The sequence below is a fragment of the Hemitrygon akajei genome, chromosome 13, assembly GCF_048418815.1.
Source record: "Hemitrygon akajei chromosome 13, sHemAka1.3, whole genome shotgun sequence".
In the NCBI taxonomy this organism is placed as follows: domain Eukaryota; kingdom Metazoa; phylum Chordata; class Chondrichthyes; order Myliobatiformes; family Dasyatidae; genus Hemitrygon; species Hemitrygon akajei.
The window spans coordinates 41,926,720-41,946,321 of record NC_133136.1 but is presented as its reverse complement, the minus strand read 5'-3'; the positions used below and the strand labels follow the sequence as shown (position 1 = coordinate 41,946,321).

The 19,602-nt window shown below is 39.3% G+C and overlaps 1 protein-coding gene across 2 annotated transcripts in view; it reads right to left on the bottom strand.

Annotated features, from left to right (window-relative positions):
• The window catches only part of LOC140737812 (ras-related protein Rab-3C), a 182,429-nt gene extending 173,010 nt beyond the window's left edge, over positions 1–9,419 (bottom strand). Inside the window, exons 1-2 of one of the 2 annotated variants that reach the window (XM_073064476.1) lie at positions 9,240–9,419; positions 288–515 (exon numbers count right to left, since the gene is read on the bottom strand). In XM_073064476.1, coding sequence (XP_072920577.1) covers positions 288–515; positions 9,240–9,257 — 246 coding nt within the window. In that variant the 5' untranslated portion in view covers positions 9,258–9,419. Of the gene's footprint in view, positions 1–287; positions 516–8,589; positions 8,721–9,239 lie in introns of those variants that run through there. The other variant, XM_073064475.1, reaches the window with a different exon arrangement.
• Between the last annotated feature and the right edge of the window lie 10,183 nt (positions 9,420–19,602).

Genomic DNA, 19,602 nt, shown 5'->3' with positions numbered 1-19,602 from the left:
AGTAGAACCAGCTGAGATTTTATTCATTCGTTCAATGCAGAGAAAGAGAGCGAAGGGAACAAACACTAGACATCTCTCCTTTCAGCAACTAAATAATTTTACCCAATTGATTTGTACATGACAGAAAACAGCACAACATTTACAACCACTTAAAGGATCTATTCTACTTAAAATGAAAGCATATCAAAATACATAACTCAGAAAAAACATAACTATTTATGCTTCTTACTCAGTTGGTAGATACTTTGACAACTAAAGAAGCCCAAAAATCATATGCATAAACTTACCCAAATTTGCAACTTAATCCTTTTTTCATTCCTGAAGACTGTCTTTACCTTGAAGTCAATACCTACAGTGCTTACAAAGGCAGACGTAAAAGAATCATCAGCATAGCGAAAGAGAAATGAAGTTTTCCCGACACTGCTGTTGCCAATGATCAGTAGTTTGAACATGTAGTCAAAGTTCTGGTCAGCTGTGTCTTTTTGAACATATCGGGAATCCTGTGTAGACGCCATCTGAAACACAGATTACAGAGCACCCTCAAATTATTAATGCACTTCAAATCAGGCACATCAAATAAATATCCCGATCAATATCTACCTCAAAGATTCATCAATAATAAAACCAAGACCTAACTAAATCCTAAAAATACAAATGATACACAAAGGTGGCATAACCATCAGTGAGAAGCCTAGATTACAATTGTGGAATTTATACCAAAACACTGTTTGAAGGTTCAGTTGTGCTCTGAGCAATTCAACAAAATGGTGACTAACTTTATTCCTGCATCTTCTGTATTAAACCATCTGCTGTGAAATGGTACCATCATTCCAGATTAAACTTCTCAGTGGCATTATCAACTGCACACTGTCAAAATTAAAATATGGTGTTATACTATGGAACCATATTAAATCAAAATCTAAACCACATTAAATATTTTGTACTATTAAATGCAAACTTTGTCTATCCAATTCATATTAAATAGCATGACAAATTAAATGGGATTTTTCCCCTAAAATGGAGGTAAAGCACATTGCAATCAAGATGTCAGTTGATTCGGGCAACAAGCTACTTGTTCAGAAGGTTCTCCACTAGAAATCAGATTTCCCTGTTTAAAGGAAACAGCATTATGAAGAACCCCATGCACCCCTCATATAATCTCTTCTCCCTCCTGCCGTCTGGGAAAAGGCTCCGAAGCATTCGGGCTCTCACAACCAGACTATGTAACAGTTTCTTCCCCCAAGCTATCAGACTCCTCAATACCCGAAGCCTGGACTGACACCTTGCCCTACTGTCCTGTTTATTATTTATTGTAATGCCTGTACTGTTTTTGTGCACTTTATGCAGTCCAGTGTAGGTCTGTGGTCTAGTGTAGCTTTCTCTGTTGTGTTTTTTTTTTAAAACATAGTTCAGTCTAGTTTTTTGTACTGTGTCATGTAACACCACGGTCCTGAAAAACGTTGTCTCATTTTTACTAAGCACTGTACCAGCAGTTATGGTCGAAATGACAATAAAAGTTGACTTGACTACTACACTAAAGCATCCTTGCAAAATCAGTAAAGAGAGTTGTACAAGTATTAGGGCAACTATAATATAGAATAATTGAATAGCCCCTGCATATTTTCTGAAGGGAACTGACTTAGTTGAAGGTGGATGCAATGACAGTAGATGTGCTGAGGCCATGGTAGACAGAACTAGGCAGGAGATCGCTGGAGTTGCTTCCTCCAAGACCCCGCACCAGGAAGCAGTGGCAAAATTCACAATCTCACAAAGTATTTTGAGCTAAGCTGCATATAAGTAAAATGTTGTTTTCTTATACAGACACTCACAAAACTCGCACGCAATTGCTGATAATCACCCGAACTATAAAAACAAGAGATTCTGCAGGTGACAGAAATCTTGAGCAACACACACGTACAAGGTGAGGAATAAATAGTCGACGTTTTAAGCTAAGACCCTTCATCAGAACTGGAAAGGAAGGGGAGAAAGCCAGAATAAGGTGGTGGGGAAGAAGAGGATGGAGTCAAATCTGGGTGAGCACATGGTCAATAAGTTGGAGAAAGCAGAGATCACAGAGCAGGAACAGTGAAAGAGGGTCTCATTGAACTCCCACTGAAGAGTTAAACTTCTTCATAGCAGGCATATCTCAAAATTGTTACAGCATGGACACAGCCTTCCTCCACATCTCTGATCCCCAGTACATGTAGGCCACACGGATGCAAAGACCACCAAAGGTAGGAAAATTAAAAATTCCACTCAATATCCTGCATCATTTTCATTAAAACTAAGAGAGTAAAGGATAGGAATACAGGCTCTGGGCCTGTACTCACTGGAATTTAGAAGAATGAAGGGAATCTCATTTAAACCTGTAAAGCCTAGATAGAGTGAGCGTGGAGGGGATGTTTCCAACAGTGGAAGAGTCTAGAGAAGATGGCCAAGCCGGAGAATAGAAGGACATCCCCTTAGAACAGAGATGAGGAGGATCTTCTTTAGCCAAAGGGTGGTATATCTGTGTAATTCATTGCCACAGGTGGCTATGGAGGCCACTTCACTGGGTTTATTTAAAGGGGAGGCTGACAGGTTCCTGCTTAGTAAGGATGTCCAAGGCTACAGGGAAAAGCCAGGAGAACAGGTTTGAGAGGGATAATAAATCAGCCATGATCAAATGGCAGAGCACACTTGATGGGTCAGTTGGCCTAATTCTGCTCCTATGCCTTATAATACAAATATATTTTACACACACAGTGATTGATAAGTTTGTGGTCTAAGGTAGGAGATTAGTTATACAGCTCTTGTTACATGCACGTGCATTTCAACTCTTTGACTATGCAGAAAGTTTGAAACTTTTGTGGCATTTCTGTTTCAGATAATTGAAAATTGCAAGTAAGCACTGTCTGAGAAAATGGACAATTGTAAGAATTTGTAAGTGGGAAGAAGCAGAGTGATGTTTGGAAAATTGACTTTTTAAAAAAGTGTCACTTAGCAAGCAAATTGCAAATGGACGGTGTGCAAAAGCTCTGGTGAGAAGATCCTCCAATACAGGCCTGCTACATGGTTTGAGAGAGTGCAGATGAAAAAAAGCTCAATGAAATGTGAGAAATATGATTTCTCACACACAAGGCTATACTGAATCAAATCCTGACATTCCAAATAAAAACAAATCCTGTCTCTCTGGCTCACTTCCTGATGCAAGGTCCATTGTCTTGGTTTGGCCTTATAATAAAAGCACAACATTAGCCAAAGCAGTACACACAAAATGCTGGAGGAATTCAGCAGTTCAGGCAGCATCTGTGGAAAAGAGTACAGTCGACATTTCAGGCGGAGACCCATCATCTTTGTGATTTACAACATTAGCCATCCTCCATTCTTCTGGTACCTCACCCATGACTATCACTCGCTAACAATAGTTTAATTTTCTTTAGCAACAAATCATAATGTTCTGTTACTTTTCTGATTCACTCTTGTTCTGTCTGGCCTTTAATGAGTCACATTCTAGAACAAGCAGCTCCCTCTGCATTTCAATCTGCAGTTGCTCTACACTCTTAGAATTTAGATAATAAAATCTTTTAATTTTCTTGCCAAATGAAAAACCAGATTTTTGCACATTATATTATATTTCCCAGATCTTTGCGGTCAGATTTAAGATAATTGACAGGAGAACCAGTAGATGAAGACTTTTTTTTTTATAAAAAGCACTGAGTTGGCAAGATCTGGAAACACTTCTGAAAGGATAGGGTATGTACATTTAATATGAAAAGAAAACTTTCAAAATTCATTATTGGAAAAGTAAAATGTATGGAATTATGGGAAATAACCAGAGGACTTGGAGTAATTTGAATAGCTCTTTCAAAGCCAGCAAAAGTACGAGATAAAATCTTCCATATGTACTGTTTGATTGCAGAAGAAATATATTTATGTGCTAAGATTAACAATTTTTCCTTCGACATGGGGGTTCTTCCAGCAACTAACATTATTCTTTTTAAGTTGCCTTCACTATTTCCATTGTGGATGCAGTAGGCATCATCCACTACATGAAAGCAACCTGTATCACAACAAAGAACAAATGAACTTGTCTTCACTCCATGTCACATACCACCTTAATTAGGAGATGTTCATTACTACTGGAACTGAATCCTAGAGCCTCTAACCCAGCAATGTAGTAGAGAAATGGTGACGGGATAACTGCCCTGCAGTCCATCACCATCTTCTAAAGGGCAATTACAGACGGATAATAAATGCTGGCCTAACCAGTTCGCTTACTGTATCCTATAAATAGCAATTTCTGAGTATTCTGATGCAGTAGAGTCACAGCTTCTGTTAATCTATGCAGTTTGGAGGTAAAAAAATATACACTTAACATGGCACTTGGGTTTTAAACCATCATATGCAAAGTGCTGCTTCACTAATCTTCATATCCTGATTCATACCAGTGACCCACATTACAGCATTTTAAGTTTTCTGGACAACATCTACTCCTCAAAATGTTCATAGCGATAGTGACTGAGGAATAGGAATATAGATGAATGTGATAACAGTTTGAGGAGTGGGTAAAAAGATGAGTGTGAAGAGCAAGGAATGGTTAAGAAGAAAGAGCACAGAGTGACAAGAGACTACTTTGGTGAAACATATGTACACAGCAGTGAACAGAAAACTGACACATGGGCTTCTCATTATGTATGTGCCAACTACAGTCAGCAAATCCAACCAATGCACAAAGAGCACATTGAAAATTAAAGTTTCCGAGTTTATTGCTATGAAAACAATTAGGCAGTAGGTTCAGTAGAAAACCCACAGGAGGAAAGACACAGTACATTCAGCCTCGTGAGCCTGTTGTTCCACGTGTTTAGAATGTGGTTGATGTGCACCATAACTCCCTTGACCTGCCATTTCCTCACTTGCCTTGTTACAATATTCTGATACTCTTTGAAAATTTAGTCAGTCTAAAGTCTGTGGACTCCTAGGGACAGCTCCAAATTCCACCATGTTTTATGTAAAAACGAGCATTCCAGTCTCCATAAAAATGACTAAACTCCAAATGTAATAACTTTCTTGATCCGGATTCACCTCAGAGCAAGCAATTTCTCCATACCCAATCCTCTCAAATCCCTTCATTCTGAAAAGAGGAATTCATTGGCCATCGAAACTCAAGGCAATATAAAGTTAAATCAACATGTCCTTATTACTTAACCTGTCAAAATACAGCGCCATTCGGATTTTTGTTTTTATTTCATTCCTTCTAACACTCTTCTGATTTGATGTCGCAGATGAGGTTTGACCAAGGCTCAAGATAATAATGCATTATTTTCTTAGTAAAATCCAAGTAGAATGTGCTGTAAATACTCAACAGGGCAGGCAGCAGTTGTGAGTAAAGGTCAATATTTCATTTAATCTGTTTTTCCCCATCATAGGCTCCGCTTGACCTCCCTAGTATTTCCAGTACTTTTCCTTTTTATTCCTGAAGTCACTTTCCAATTTCTTTAGCCCACTGTTCTATTCAGTATAAAAAGCTTGTGAATATACAGAGAAGAGGGCAGAGCTAGGAATTTCAGAGGAATCATGCGAGACTGTAAAAAGAGAAAGCAGGGACAGGAAATGAGAAGGATAGGGATGGCAAATGGGAGAGAGGGATGAGAGGAAATGGAGGAAAGAGTAAATGGAATAGTGCAACACGGTTCTTCCCTGTAGTACGTTCTCCAATAACATATAGATCATCAGCACCTTCATAGAAATATAACAGTAAGAAATACACATAGTGGCACATGCAAACTCCAACTATTCCTATTATATTTGGGTATTTTTCTCAATGATTTTCATCATATGGCCCTACTATTTACAGTGGAAGGCAGTAAAGGAAAAAAACAGCTATGGTTATACAAAAAAAATGCAACAGTGGCTCTAACATTTTATTCTGCAGTAGAAGCAATTATTGTTTTTTTTTCATCTTTGAAATAGGCACTGAGGTTTTCCAGCAATAATTCATTAAGTATAATCTCAAATACCCTGCCCAAGTATTCATTATTGCCATCAACCCAGAACTGCTTTTCAACAAAGATTTAACGTACTTGTACCAGACCTCCATAGTATCACATTCTATGAAGGGGCACTGCAGAGCAATAAGAAAGGGAACCTTGAAAATATTAAGGGACATGCTACTAAGGTGGTAAAAGGGAATTCATTTTGGTAAATTATTGAAGGACTTGGCTGGATTTCTCTTATTTTTATATCCAAGTGGCTTTTAGAATCAGAATCAAGTTTAATATCACTGGCATATCTCATGAAATTTGTTGTTTTGTCACATTATTTTGCAAAATAAAAACTATAAATGACAATTAAAATATATACATAAATTAATTAAGTAGTGCAATATAAAAGAACAAAATAAAAGAAATAATGTGAGGTAGTGTACAGGGGTTCATTGGCCATTCAGAAACCTAATGGTGGAGGAAAAGCTGTTCCTGAAACATCGGATATGTGTCTTCAGGGATCCTGTACCTCCTCCTTGATGGCAGCAATTTGAAATGGGCACGTCCTGGGTGGTGGAGGTCCTTAATAATGGATGCTGCCTTTTTGAGGCTTTGCCTTTTGAAGCTATCCCCAATGCTGGGGAGGCTAATGCCCACGATGGAGCATTACAACTGTTACAAAGTGTTTACAACTTTGTTTCTTCCGATTCTGTGCAGTAGTCCCTCCATACCAGGCAGTGATGCAACCAGTTAGAATGCTCTCCACGTACATCTGTAGAAACTTATGAGATCTTTGGTAACATACGAAGTTTCCTCAAAAACCGAATGAATAGCCGTTGTCATACTTTCCTTGTAGTTGCATCAATAAATTGGATTCAGGGTAGATCTTCAGAGATGTTGACTCCCAGAATCTTGAAACTACTCACCCCATCTACTGCTGTTCCCTTAGCTTCCCCTTCCTGAAGTCTACAATCAATTCTTTGATCTTACTGAGAGTGCAAGGTTGTTGTTGTGACACCACTCAACCAGATGACCTATCTCACTCTGTATGCCACCTCATCACCATCTGAAATTCTGCCAACAATAGTTATTGCCCCTTTAACTTACATTAATTACCCATCTCCAGCCCAGGGTCAATTAGGCAAAACATAATACCAAATCTCACCTAGCTAAAATAAACTAATTAAGCATGAACCAAATTCAAAGTGGCGCCATCTGGAATGCAGTGTCAAATTCTATAATGGATGGAGCACTCATCAATCCAGCCATCCTGAGAGACCACAGGCCCCTTTCTGGTCTTTCCTGTTTTGCTTTGACTTTTATCATTTGCTTAAAGCTCCAATCCAATACTATCTTGATATATCCTAGAAAAGCTTAAACTATTAGAGAGAAATTGGTTTCAGTCAGATGCTTAGCTGGAAGATAGTATTCTCTCCGTGTAACAGAAATGCCTTTTGTTTAGTATTGGGATGAATATTATTCCTTTCAGTCGAATTATTATCTAAACTGCTTATAAGACAATTAGAAAAATCCTGCAACTTATAAAATGGATGGTATCATTTACAGTCCCATACCTCTATTCAATTAGTCCTGGCAATGAGACCATACGTAAAATACATATATACTGTTTAACTATTTAATGTTTACAAGCACATGAGTAAATTCCATCAGCAACAGAAATTTCCAAACTATACCATGAATACAAGTCAACACTCAATTATTTAATCAACAGCACATTTAAAAATTGGGAATAATCTGCAGATTAGTTTTCTAACATCAGAGCAATTTTGCTTTGAAATTAGATTCCAGTATAAAGTAAATATGCTACAGTTTGGCAACTTTATTTAATATGACAATGGTTTGTGAATTGCCAGTAAACAACAATATATTATTCTATGTTATAATGGCCAACTCAGAATGCATCTTGGAAAGCATTTTAAACTCTATTTTATAATAAGTCTACTATATTCAAAACATGCAGATTTTAATTGGAATGGTTGCAGCATCTCATAGAAAAGTCGGTACGTTTAAGTCAAATGGATATGCTCTCTACACTGCAGCTTACCCATCTTGGTAACTGACTAAATTAATTAATTGCAAGAAAAATGCATACGGTTATTACGGGAGACATAGATCAAATAGCAACGAAACAGTACGAGTTAATTATGCAACCTTGGTGCAGGAATATATCTGTCATCACAATTTCATCAACCTTCAGGTCATTTTCCTTCTATCTGAAGAGACTTTAAATGCAGTAAGATATTTAACACCCAAAAACGGAGGACCATAAACTGTAATAAATATATTGATCTCGGAAAACAAAATGGTTAAACAACATTCGTTTTACAAAATTAACGTCTCTTTCATTGAACACATATATATGTAAAATCCGGGCAAATGAATAACTCCAATTGACAAGAACAACAACTATGAAATTAACCGGTTTAATATTTTTAAATTTCAATTGTGCAAATTGTATTGATAGAAGTTACTGCAATTGTGCGTAAAATGCTACATTTATGACCAGGATCAATGTAAGTGAGCTTTATGAGCTTTTATGAAAAAGACTTGTTTAGACGGCGTTTGCATTTGCCATCTGGTGCGGGGTATTAAGGGTTGTACAGACCTGCACTGGAGCTTCGTGCCTCATGCTGCCCAAACACTCGCGATCCGCCGAAGCCTGAGCAGAAACCCGAGCGGAACAAGCCGCGTCCCTCCGCCTGTCATCCACTTTTGTATCGGCACGGGCACCCGGGCTGCGCGTGCGCGGCTGCCGCTGGGCCCTCTGGAACCTGTAGTTTCCGCTGCATGACTACTTCGGGACAATGAGAGAGGAGGACTTGGCACTGGATGACTACAACTCCCAGCACATCTGGCTCCAGGCTCAGTGACAGGGCTCGACGGTGGCATTAACCACTGTTGCAACCCCTTGCAATCGTGTGGGATGGAAATTTGGAACTAATCAGTAGAAAATCGAACATTACCTAGAAACTATAACTTGCTATATATAATGTAAACGATGATGCATTTTTTTTAAAAAATGTTTGTACCCTTTAGGAAATACTGCACTGAAATAAACTATGTGGAAATATCATTAACTAGTGCATAAATATAATTTATTTTCTTCCCATTTAAGCACAATGTAATTAGGAAAGATACGAGTGAGTGTTTATTGCGAAAATCCCAAGGATCCAAAAGACCACTGCCTATTCTGAAATGACGGAAACTGCCTTTAAAGAGGAAATCGTAAATAGTATAGTTTAAAAAACACCTTACCTTCCCATACAGTTCCATGTAATCTGGTAAACTAATAAAAACGGAAGTATGTAGATCAGGAAAAGTAATTCGCCGATGTTTTAATTGTCAATTTGCGGAAAGGCTTATCCATAGATTTTCATTTTAGCCTCGATGTGTAAAGCCCCGGTGTGCTGGCACTGGAAGCTGAAAGTACGGGAGAAAGCGAACGGAAAATCAGGACCCGCTTGCTTCCGACTGCGACAGGCGACACAAGCTTGTCGACTATTTTCCGCCGCGCAAATTGTTCTTTGAACGTACAGAGGAACTGATTATTGTAATAGATTAACGGATATAATGTAAGGGTAATTTACTGGGTGTAGTCAAAGCTTAATGGGAATGAACTATTGTTAAAATAAACTTGGTTTCTATTTCTCCAGTTTTACCTTCCTTCGTGTATTAGTGGCTACCGCTGCTTCTGAGAAAGAGCCGTCTGTATCTATCAGTGGAGCTGATGCTGTTTAGTCTGCTTCGGGTGGGACTACCACCGGTCGCCAATCGGTCAAGGCAATTAAATTCCAAGCTAATTAATGGATAGGAAAATTAGCAACAGCCCCGCCATTCTATTTGATTCATTGAGCTTACTGAATGTACAAAACTACTCGTATATAATAGCCTTGCAGCTTATTTGTTAAAGGATTTTGCTATTTCCGAGAAGCATTATTAAATTATTTATAAATTTTATACTATATATTTTGGATAATCTTTCTTTACAGGACTTATGAACTCCATTGAATTAATGTGATTTCGTGATTAGGTTTATTGTTGGCTTGTTGCCATGTTATAAATTATCATTGAGTCTAAATTTCAAAATAGTCAAGAGACGGCGGTGAGTGCAAGGTTTCTTCAAGAGAGAATGGTCTCGGGATCAGGTCTGGGCCTCGCAGGTTCAGAGCAGCGAGAAACCGTGCAGCAGCAATTAAAACCGCAAGCAGCGATTTGATGTCAAACGTTGTCAAAGGACTAAATGCAATAAACTTCGATTACAAAAGTAATGGTTGTTAATTCGACAAAACGACAAGTTAACCCTTTCTAATCGAGCAGCTCGCCATATATCGGGAAAAATGAACAGTCCGTTGACTGTAAATGAAATTAGTATTAAGCTCGCCAAGAGTAAATTCAAATAAAGGCTATCTAAATGAAAACAAATAAAGTTGTTTACATTTCAAAATCGTGAGGAAAAAATTGCTTTGCTATGGTAACTAAATGCAAATATGCAAGCTGTACAAACAGCCACAGCGTTCGTGTGCTTATCATGTTTCGTCCGTATTCCCGCATTAAATAAAACGCTGTCCTTCCAGGATAAAACGGTAGCGACCAGTATCTCTATACGAAAGGCAAAAAAAAAACAAACACGTTTTTAACGTAAATCATCCTGATTTTTGATATTGGGCTCAGTGAATATCGATGCGTCCATGACAAAATGAAAATGTTCTAAATGTCCAGTGAGTTACCACAATTACTGTTGCGGGACGAGTAATCCGAGGTCAAATACAAGAAAACCAGTTAAGCATTCGCATTTAGTTCAGAATCGCTGGACTGGGGTGTTGTAATATCCAACAGCTATACTAATATACCATTAGGTACTAAAGGAATACCGATTTTCGGGATTGCGCTGGCCCACAGATAGAAGTCACAGAGTCATGGAACACCACAGCACAGAAACAGGCCCTTTGGCCCATCTAGTCCGTACCGAAGTAGCGATCTGCCTGGTCCCATCGACCTGCGTCCGGACCATTGCCCTCCATACCCCTCCCACCCATGTACCTATCCAAAAGTCCTTTAAATCAAACCGGCATCCATCACTTCTGCTCGCAGCTTGTTCGCACTTCGCAATCATCTGAGTGAAGAAGTTCCACATCACGTTCCTCTTAAATCATAAGACATAGGAGCTGAATTGGGCCATTTGGCCCATCATTCAATCATGGCTGATCCTTTTCTCCCCATCCTCAGCCCCACAAGCTGGCCTTTTAACCATAACCTTTGATGTCACGTCCAATTAAGAACCTATCAAGCTCTGCCTTAAATATACCCTAGGACTTGGCCTTCACAGCTGCCCATGGTAATAAATTCCACAAATTCCTCACCCCCTGGCTAAAGAACTATTCCTGCGTCCCTGTTTTACAGGGTGCCTTTCTATCATGAGGCTGTGCTCTCTTGTCTAGACTCCTCTACCATACTTCCACATCTACTTTGTCTAAGCCTTTCAACATTCAAAAGGTTTCAATGAGATCACCCCTCATTCTACTAAATTTCAGCAAGTACAGACCCAGAGCCATCAAATGTTCCTCATATGATAACCCTTTCATTCCTGGAATTATCTTTGAGAACCTCCTCTGAAATCTCTCCAATGCCAGCACATGCTTTTCCTAAATGAGGAACCCAAAACTGTTCACAATACTCAAGGTGAGGCTTCATCAGTGCCTTATAACGCCTTGGCATCACACCCCTGCTCTTGTATCCTAGACCTCTTGAAATGAATGCTAACATTGCATTTGCCTTCCTCACCACTGACTCTACCTGCAAATTAACCTTTAAGGTGTTCTGCACAAGGGCTCTCAAATCCCTTTGCATCTCAGATCTTTGGATTTTCTCCCCAACTGGAAATTAGTCCACACATTTATTTCTAATACCAAAGTGAGTGACCATACATTTCCCAACTTGTATTTCATTTGCACTCTCTTGCCCATTCTCCTAATCTGTCTAAGTCTTTCTGCAGCCTTCTTGTTTCATCAACACTACCTGCCCCCCCACCAATCTTCATATCATCTGTAAACTTGGCAACAAATCCATCTATTCCATCATCTAAATCATTGATATACAACCTAAAAGGAAGCAGTCCCAATACCAAACCCTGTGGAAAATCACTAGTCACTGGCAGCTAATCAAAAAAGGATCCTTTTATTCTCACTCATTGTCTCCTACCAATCAGCCAATGCTCGATCCATGCTGATATCTTTCCTGTAATACTGTGGGCTTTTAACTTGGTAAGCAGCTTCATGTGTGGTACCTTGTCAAAGGAATTCTTAAATTTCAAATATACAACATCCTCTGCATCCCCTTTATTTATCCTACATGTAATCTCCTCAAATAATTCCAACAGGTTTATCAGGCAAGATTTTCCCTGAAGGAAACCATGCTAACGTTGTCCTATCTTGTCCTGTGTCACCATGTACTCCATCACCTCATCCTTAACAATTGATTCCAACATCTTCCCAGCCACTGAGGTCAGGCTAATTTGTCTATAATCTCCTTTTTGCTGCCTTTTCACCTTTCACCCTTAATCCATGACCTCTAGTTCTAGTCAGTTGTCATGAACTAGACTCAGATGAAAAACCTTGTGCATACACCTCATAATTTTGTATAGTTCTATCAAATAACCCATCATTCTTCTGTTCTCTAGGGAATAAAGTCCTAACCTATTTGACCTTTCCCAAAAACTCAAGTCTGCAAACTCTGCCAGAAAGCCATCAATCGCATTACCTAAATCACTGACAAACAATGAGAATAGTAGCGGTCCCAATACTGACCCCTGAGGAGCACTAGTCACCTGCAGCCAACCAGAAAAGGCCTCCTTTATTCCTACTCACTGCCTCCTGCCTGTCAGCTATACTTCTATCCATGCCAGTATCTTTCCTGTAACGCCATGGGATTTTATCATGTTAAGTAGCCTCATGTGTGGCATCTTATCAAATACCTATTGAAAATCCTAGTAAATGACATCCACTGCCTCTCCTTTCTCCACTCTGATGTTTACTTCCTCAAAAAACTCTATTTGTCAGGCAAGATTTCCCTTTACAGAAACTATGCTGACTTTGACTTTTTTTTATCATTAGTCTCGAAATACCCCGAAACCTCATCCTGAATAATAGACTCCAACTCTTTCCCAACCACTGCGGTTAGACTAACTGGTCCACAGTTTTTTTTTTCTTTTGCCTTTTCTCCCTTCTTACAGAGTGGAGTGACATTTGCAATCTTCCAGTCCTCCAAGATCATGCCAGAATCAAGTGATTCTTGAAAGATCATGACAAATGCATCCATTATCTCTTCAGCAAATTTCTTTCAGGATTCTGGGATGTAGCCCATCGAGTCCAGATGACTTATTCACCTCAAGACCTTTCAGTTTGCCTAGCACTTTTCGTTTGTAATAGCAATGGCACTCATTCCTACTCCCTGACACTCACAGACCTCTGGCACACTGCTAGTGTCTTCCACAGTAAAGTGTGATGCAAAGTACTCACTAATTTCATCTATCATTTCTTTTGTCTCCCATCACTACCTCACCAGCGTCATTTTCCAGTGGTCCAATATCAACGCTCATCTCCCTTTCACTCTATATAACTGAAAAAACTTTTAGTATCCTGCTTTATACTATTGGCTCATATATACTCATATTTCACCTTTTCCCTACTTATAGCTTTTTAGTTGCCTTTTGTTGGATTTTAAAAGCTTCCTAATCGTCCAACTTCCCAATCCCTTTTGCTACATTATATGCCTTTTCCTTGGTTTTTATGCAGTCCTTAACTTCTCTTGTCAGCCACAATTGCCTAGCCCTGCCATCTTAGAACTACTTCTTCTGTGGCACATATCTATCCTTCACCTTATTCCCAGGAACTTCAGCCATCTCTGCTCTGTCATCATCCCTGCTAGTATCCTCTTCAAATCAACCTGGGCAAGCTCCTCTCTCATGCCTCTCTGTTTCCCTTTACTCCATTGTGATACTGATATATGTGACTTATGCTTCTCCCTCTCAAATTTCATTATGAATTCAGTCATATTATGATCACTGCCTCTTAAGGATTCCTTTACATTGAACTCCCTGATATGATCTGGTTTATTACACAACAGCCAATCTAAGACAACCTTTCCTTTGTAGGTTCAAGCACACACTGCTCTAAAAAGCCATCTTGTAGTCATTCAACAAATTCTCTCTTGCAATCCGACACCAAACTACTTTTCTCAATCCCCTTGCATATTGAAGTCCCCCCATTGCAATTGTATCATTACCATCATTACATGCCTTTTCCAGCTCCCTTTGCAATCTCAACCCCACATCTTGGCTACAATTTGGAGGCCTATGTATGATTCCCATAATGGTTTTTTTTACCCTTGCAATTTCTTAATTCCACCCACAAAGATTCAACATTCTCTAACCCTATGTCATCTCTTTCCAAAGATGTAATTCCATCCCTTACCAACAGAGCCACACCACTGCCAATGCCTACTTGCCTGTCTTTTTGACACAAAGTACATCCTTTGATATTAAGTTCCCAACTATGGCCCTCTTTCAGCCACGACTCAGTGATGCCCACAATGTCATACTGACCAGTCTCTAACTGAGTCACAAGTTTGTCCACCTTATTCTGAATGCTAAGCGAATAATATTTACAGCACCTTCAGTCCAGCATCCGTCATCCTTTGGAATTTTGCCTCTGTGGTACAATTTAACTCTTTGTTCTGTCTGCATTTGTCCCATATCATTCGCCTGTCCTTCTTCACATTCATGTTACACACATTATCTACTTGTAACCATGTTGGCTCATCCTCAGCTCTATCATACTGTTTCCCATCTCCCCGCCATATTAGTTTAAACCATTCTCAACAGCTCTAGTAAACCTTCCCACAAGATATTTTTCCTCCTTGGATTCAAGTGCAACTTGTCCCCTTTGTAAAGGTCCCACCTACCCCAGAAGAGCTTCCCAATTATCCAGAAATCTGAATCTGCTCCAATTCTTCAGCTACACATTTATCAGCCACCTCATTCTATTCCTATCCTTGCTGTTGTGCGGCACAGATAGCAATCTCGAGATTACTACCCTTGAAGTAGTAATCTTGGCTTCCTTCCTAACTCCCTGTATTTTTTTTTCAGGACCTCCTCTCTTTTTCTACATATGTTGTTGGTACCATTATGTCAATATGTACTACGACTTCTGGTTGTTCACCCTCCCTTTTCAGGATATTGTGGATGTGCTCAGAAATATCGCGACCCCTGGCACCTGGGAGGTAAACTACCATCCGTGCTTCTTTCTCACATCCACTGAATCACTTATCTGTTCCCCTAACTAAAGAGTCCCCAGTTAAATAAGAGAAAAAAAGAAATAAGGAATGAACTTACCAACTTACTTTGTCACGACCTGTTCTCGGTGTAGCCCTGTTGAGCCAAAGCCTTACCACTCAGACTCAGACCACTCTGATGATGACCGCTCCGCTAGATGGTACCCCTCTTTTATGGAGGCTGGGTTTTTAAAGCTCTTTGCTGGACTAGAGTGGGAATACTTCTACTGCATCTCTCTCTTGACTGGGCATGCTCTGACCTGGACCACTGCCAACTGGGACAACTAAACCACCATTTACAATAAATATGCAAAATTCACTGTTGCAATATACCGGGTTTTTGGCACTCTGGAAAGTAGATGAGAGGCAGCAGATCGGATACTTCATCTGCATCATGGCAGATTACACTGTGGAATTTAGGGCCCTCACAGTAGAGTGTGGCTTGAATGCAGAAGTGCTGCCAGTCTCCGTAAAAGAGGGTACCGTCTAGCGTATAATGGGGTGCCCCATAAATCCATGGACACTGTGAGGGGCCCAGATCTTCACCAAGCTTGAATGACAGAGTGCGTACAACCTGATCTGCAACCGTCATGGTGGATGAGTGGAAGATGGTATTTATAACACCCACTGGCCACTGTGAATACTTGGTAAAACCTTTTGGACTTTCCAATAGTCCAGCCATCTACCATCATTAATGAGATCCTCCAAGATATACTGCACAGGTACAGTATGCTTTCATCATCCTCGATGGCATCCTTATCTTCTGCAAGGACCCCCGAGACCATATCTGTCATGTCCATTCAGTCCTTCAGTGTCTCTTCAAAAACTAACTGCACTGCACTTTAGAGAAATGTCAGTTCCACATTACAGTCATTTCCTTCCTGGGTTATGTCCTTTCACCCCAAGGCATAACCATGGACCAAGAGAAAGTATGCACCATTGTTCAATTGGCCCTACCATGCTCCCCCAAACTGTTACTGCACTTCTTGGGCTTCTCCTACTTCTAGTGCTGTTTCATCAGAAGCTATAGTCAAGTCATCACTTCTCTCACCCACCTCATGGATAAACTGGTCTGCTGCCGCAGACCATGCTTTCAAGGAACTCAAGAGATTCTTCATTACTGCTCCCATTCTTCACCATCACAGTAACATCGTCATCCCATAATTATTCCTCATTTCCTCCCATATAGCCTCAGTAGACAAGCTCTTCAGTCTGTCCAGTCCAGGTAAAACTGTGACATTTTCCCTCTATGGTAATGCTACCCCTCCACTTTTAATCCCTCCCACTCTATGACATCTAAAATGACGGTACCCTGAAATACTGCCCTGCCCCTCCCCTCTGCAAACAAGTTTCACCAATGGCTACAATGTCATAATTCCACATGTTGATCCATGCCCTAAGCTCATCTACCTTTCCTGCTACGCTCCTTGCATTGAAACATATACAACCCAGAACATTAGTTTTATCTTGCTCAAGCTTTCAATTTCTGACTTTGTATGTATGTAGCCTTAACAACATCTTTCACCAGAACGATTCCACTATCTGCTCTGGCACTCTGGTTCCCATCCACCTGCAACTCTAGTTTAAACCTCCCCCTCCCCCCCCCAGGCAATACTAGTAAACGTTCCTGCAAAATATTAGTCCCCCTCCAATCCAGGTACGAACCTGAACTCCTTGTGTACAGAAAATTATTCCAATTTAGTCCCAATGACAAACATTCAGAGGTAGGCAGTTTGGTTCATCACACTGGAAAAGAGCTAAACATTTAAATCCCATTTCCTAGCACTAGGTCCTGAGCCAATCAGGTTGTGGATCCTCAAGTATAAAAAATACTCTTTGCCTCTACCGCTTCGAAGAGGTTAACACAAGAGATTCTGCCGATGCTGGAAATCTTGAGCAACACACACAAAATGCTGGTGGAACTCAAGTTGGGTAGCATCTATGGAGGGGAATAAGCAGTCAACATTTCCTTCCAAGAACCTTCATCAGGACTGCAAAGAAAAGGGGAAAAGCCTGAATAAGATGGTGCAATGTTTGACACATCTGGGTGAAAAAATATGAAGTTCTTCATCTTCTCTCTAATCCTTCCATTAATTAATTTAAATCGATGTCTCCTGTTTTCTTGTTTAGCCACTGATGCACCATCAATAACTCTAGGAGACTGGAAGTGAACAATAGGCTTTTATTAACAGTGAAAAGGGAGCACGACATGTCGAAGGCTGAGGGAGGAGCAGTGCCTCAATCACCTTTATACAGGGGTCTGTGGGAGGAGCCACAGGAGCAGTCAGCAGAGGGGTGTGTCCAGACAGGTATACATAGTTTACCACAGCCACTCTGCTACAGGAAATTGCTTCTTATTATTTACCTTGCTTCGCACCCCCTCAATGATTTTATTAGCCGCTCATAGAAAGGGCTCTAGCCCATTCAGCAAACCAGCAACCCTTTTCAGAGTTGTAACACCTGCTCTTTTACTTCCTCCCACCATTCAGTGACCCAAACACCCCAGCTAGCAATTCAACTGCAAGTTTATTTTTATTTTATTTTGTTGAAGCACAGAACATAGAACAAAGGAAGCTGAAATTAAATACAAGATATATGAAAATAAGTTAACAAGTATTTTGAGATCTAGTAAAAGGAGTTATTATAGTAAATTATTGGAGAATAATAGAAATAATATTAAAATACTTGGAGAGTTTTAAATGAAATTATTAAAAAGGATAAAAGAAAAACAATTTACTCATATTACTTTAATTCAAACAATGATATGGTAATACTAATTTGGTTGCAGATAGGTTTAACAATTTCTTTATTAATGTGGGAACTAAATTGGCTAAATCAATTACTGAACCCAGCAATAAAGTAATATTAACAATATAAACACACACTATGTTTATTAGAGCAACTGAGGAAAAAGAAATAATTGATATAGTATATAAATCAAAGGGCAAGAAATCAACAAATTGGAATGGATATGATATGTATTTAACTAAAAACATCATTGACTGTGTTGTTCATATTTGTAATCAGTCTTTGATTGCTGGAAATTTCCCAATAAAATGAAAATAACCAAGGTCACTCCAATATACAAAGCTGGAGATAAAGATGTATTTTCAAATTATAGACCAGTTTCTTTGCTCTCCCAGTTTTCCAAAATATTGGAAAAATATTTGTAAGGTGAAATGATTTTATAACAAAGCATAACATAGTCTGTGAACAGCAATATTGTTTCAGAAAAAACAGAACCACTACAATGGGATTAATAGATTTTGTAGAAGAAATATCAAACACTATAGAAAGAAATGACTACACAGTGTGAATATTCCTTGATCTAAAAAAAGCATTTGACACCATTGACCATAAATTATTATTAACAAAATTAAAAAGATGTGGTATTAGAGGAGTGGCACATGACTAGCTAAGTAGTTATTTGGAAGACAGGTATCAGTATGTACATATAAACAACTCAAATTCAAAACTTTTGAGGGTAACTTGTGGGGTTCCACAAGATTCAGTGCTTGGTCCATTGCTGTTCATTTTGTATATAAACGATATATGTATGGTCTCTCAGACATTAAAATGTATATAATGTAAATAAATGATATTTAGAATTGGATTTAGTGTTAAAAGATTAGGAATTTTTTGTTTTAGATGTGATGATTGACGCCAAATAAGTTGTTGTATAAGTAAGAGGGCTAGGTGTAATAAGCTGTAGCTTCAGCCTACACGCTTTCGGTCTGTTTTAAAGAATATCTATGTTTTTTGTTGTAATTTTGTCCTATGAAATCATCGTTGTAAATGATGCTTTTTGTTATGCTTGTACAGACGGAAATGAATTAATTTCACTATCCACAACACCCCCAACCTTTGTGTCATCAGCAAATTTACTAACCTATCCCTCCACTTCCTCATCCAGGTCATTTATAAAAATCACAACAAGTAGGGGTCCCGGAACAGACCCCTGAGGCACACCAGGGGTGACCAACCTCCATACAGAATATTACCTGCCTACAACCACTCTTTGCCTTCTGTGGGCAAGCCAGTTCTGGATCCATGACCCATCTTGGAGACATTCCTTCAAACTGAGCATTGAAGATTGGAATCTAATTCTAGAAAAAAATTGGTCTGGTTTCACATTAGATGTAGCCATAGCGCCAAAGTAAATAGGTTATATCAGACATCAGCAATGATAAATTAAACTTCACATTATCAATCTCTGATGTCCAACTGCTATAGCATGCAGTAATTTGTTTAGTTTAATACAGAAAAAAAGAAAGGATCAACCATGGTTGAA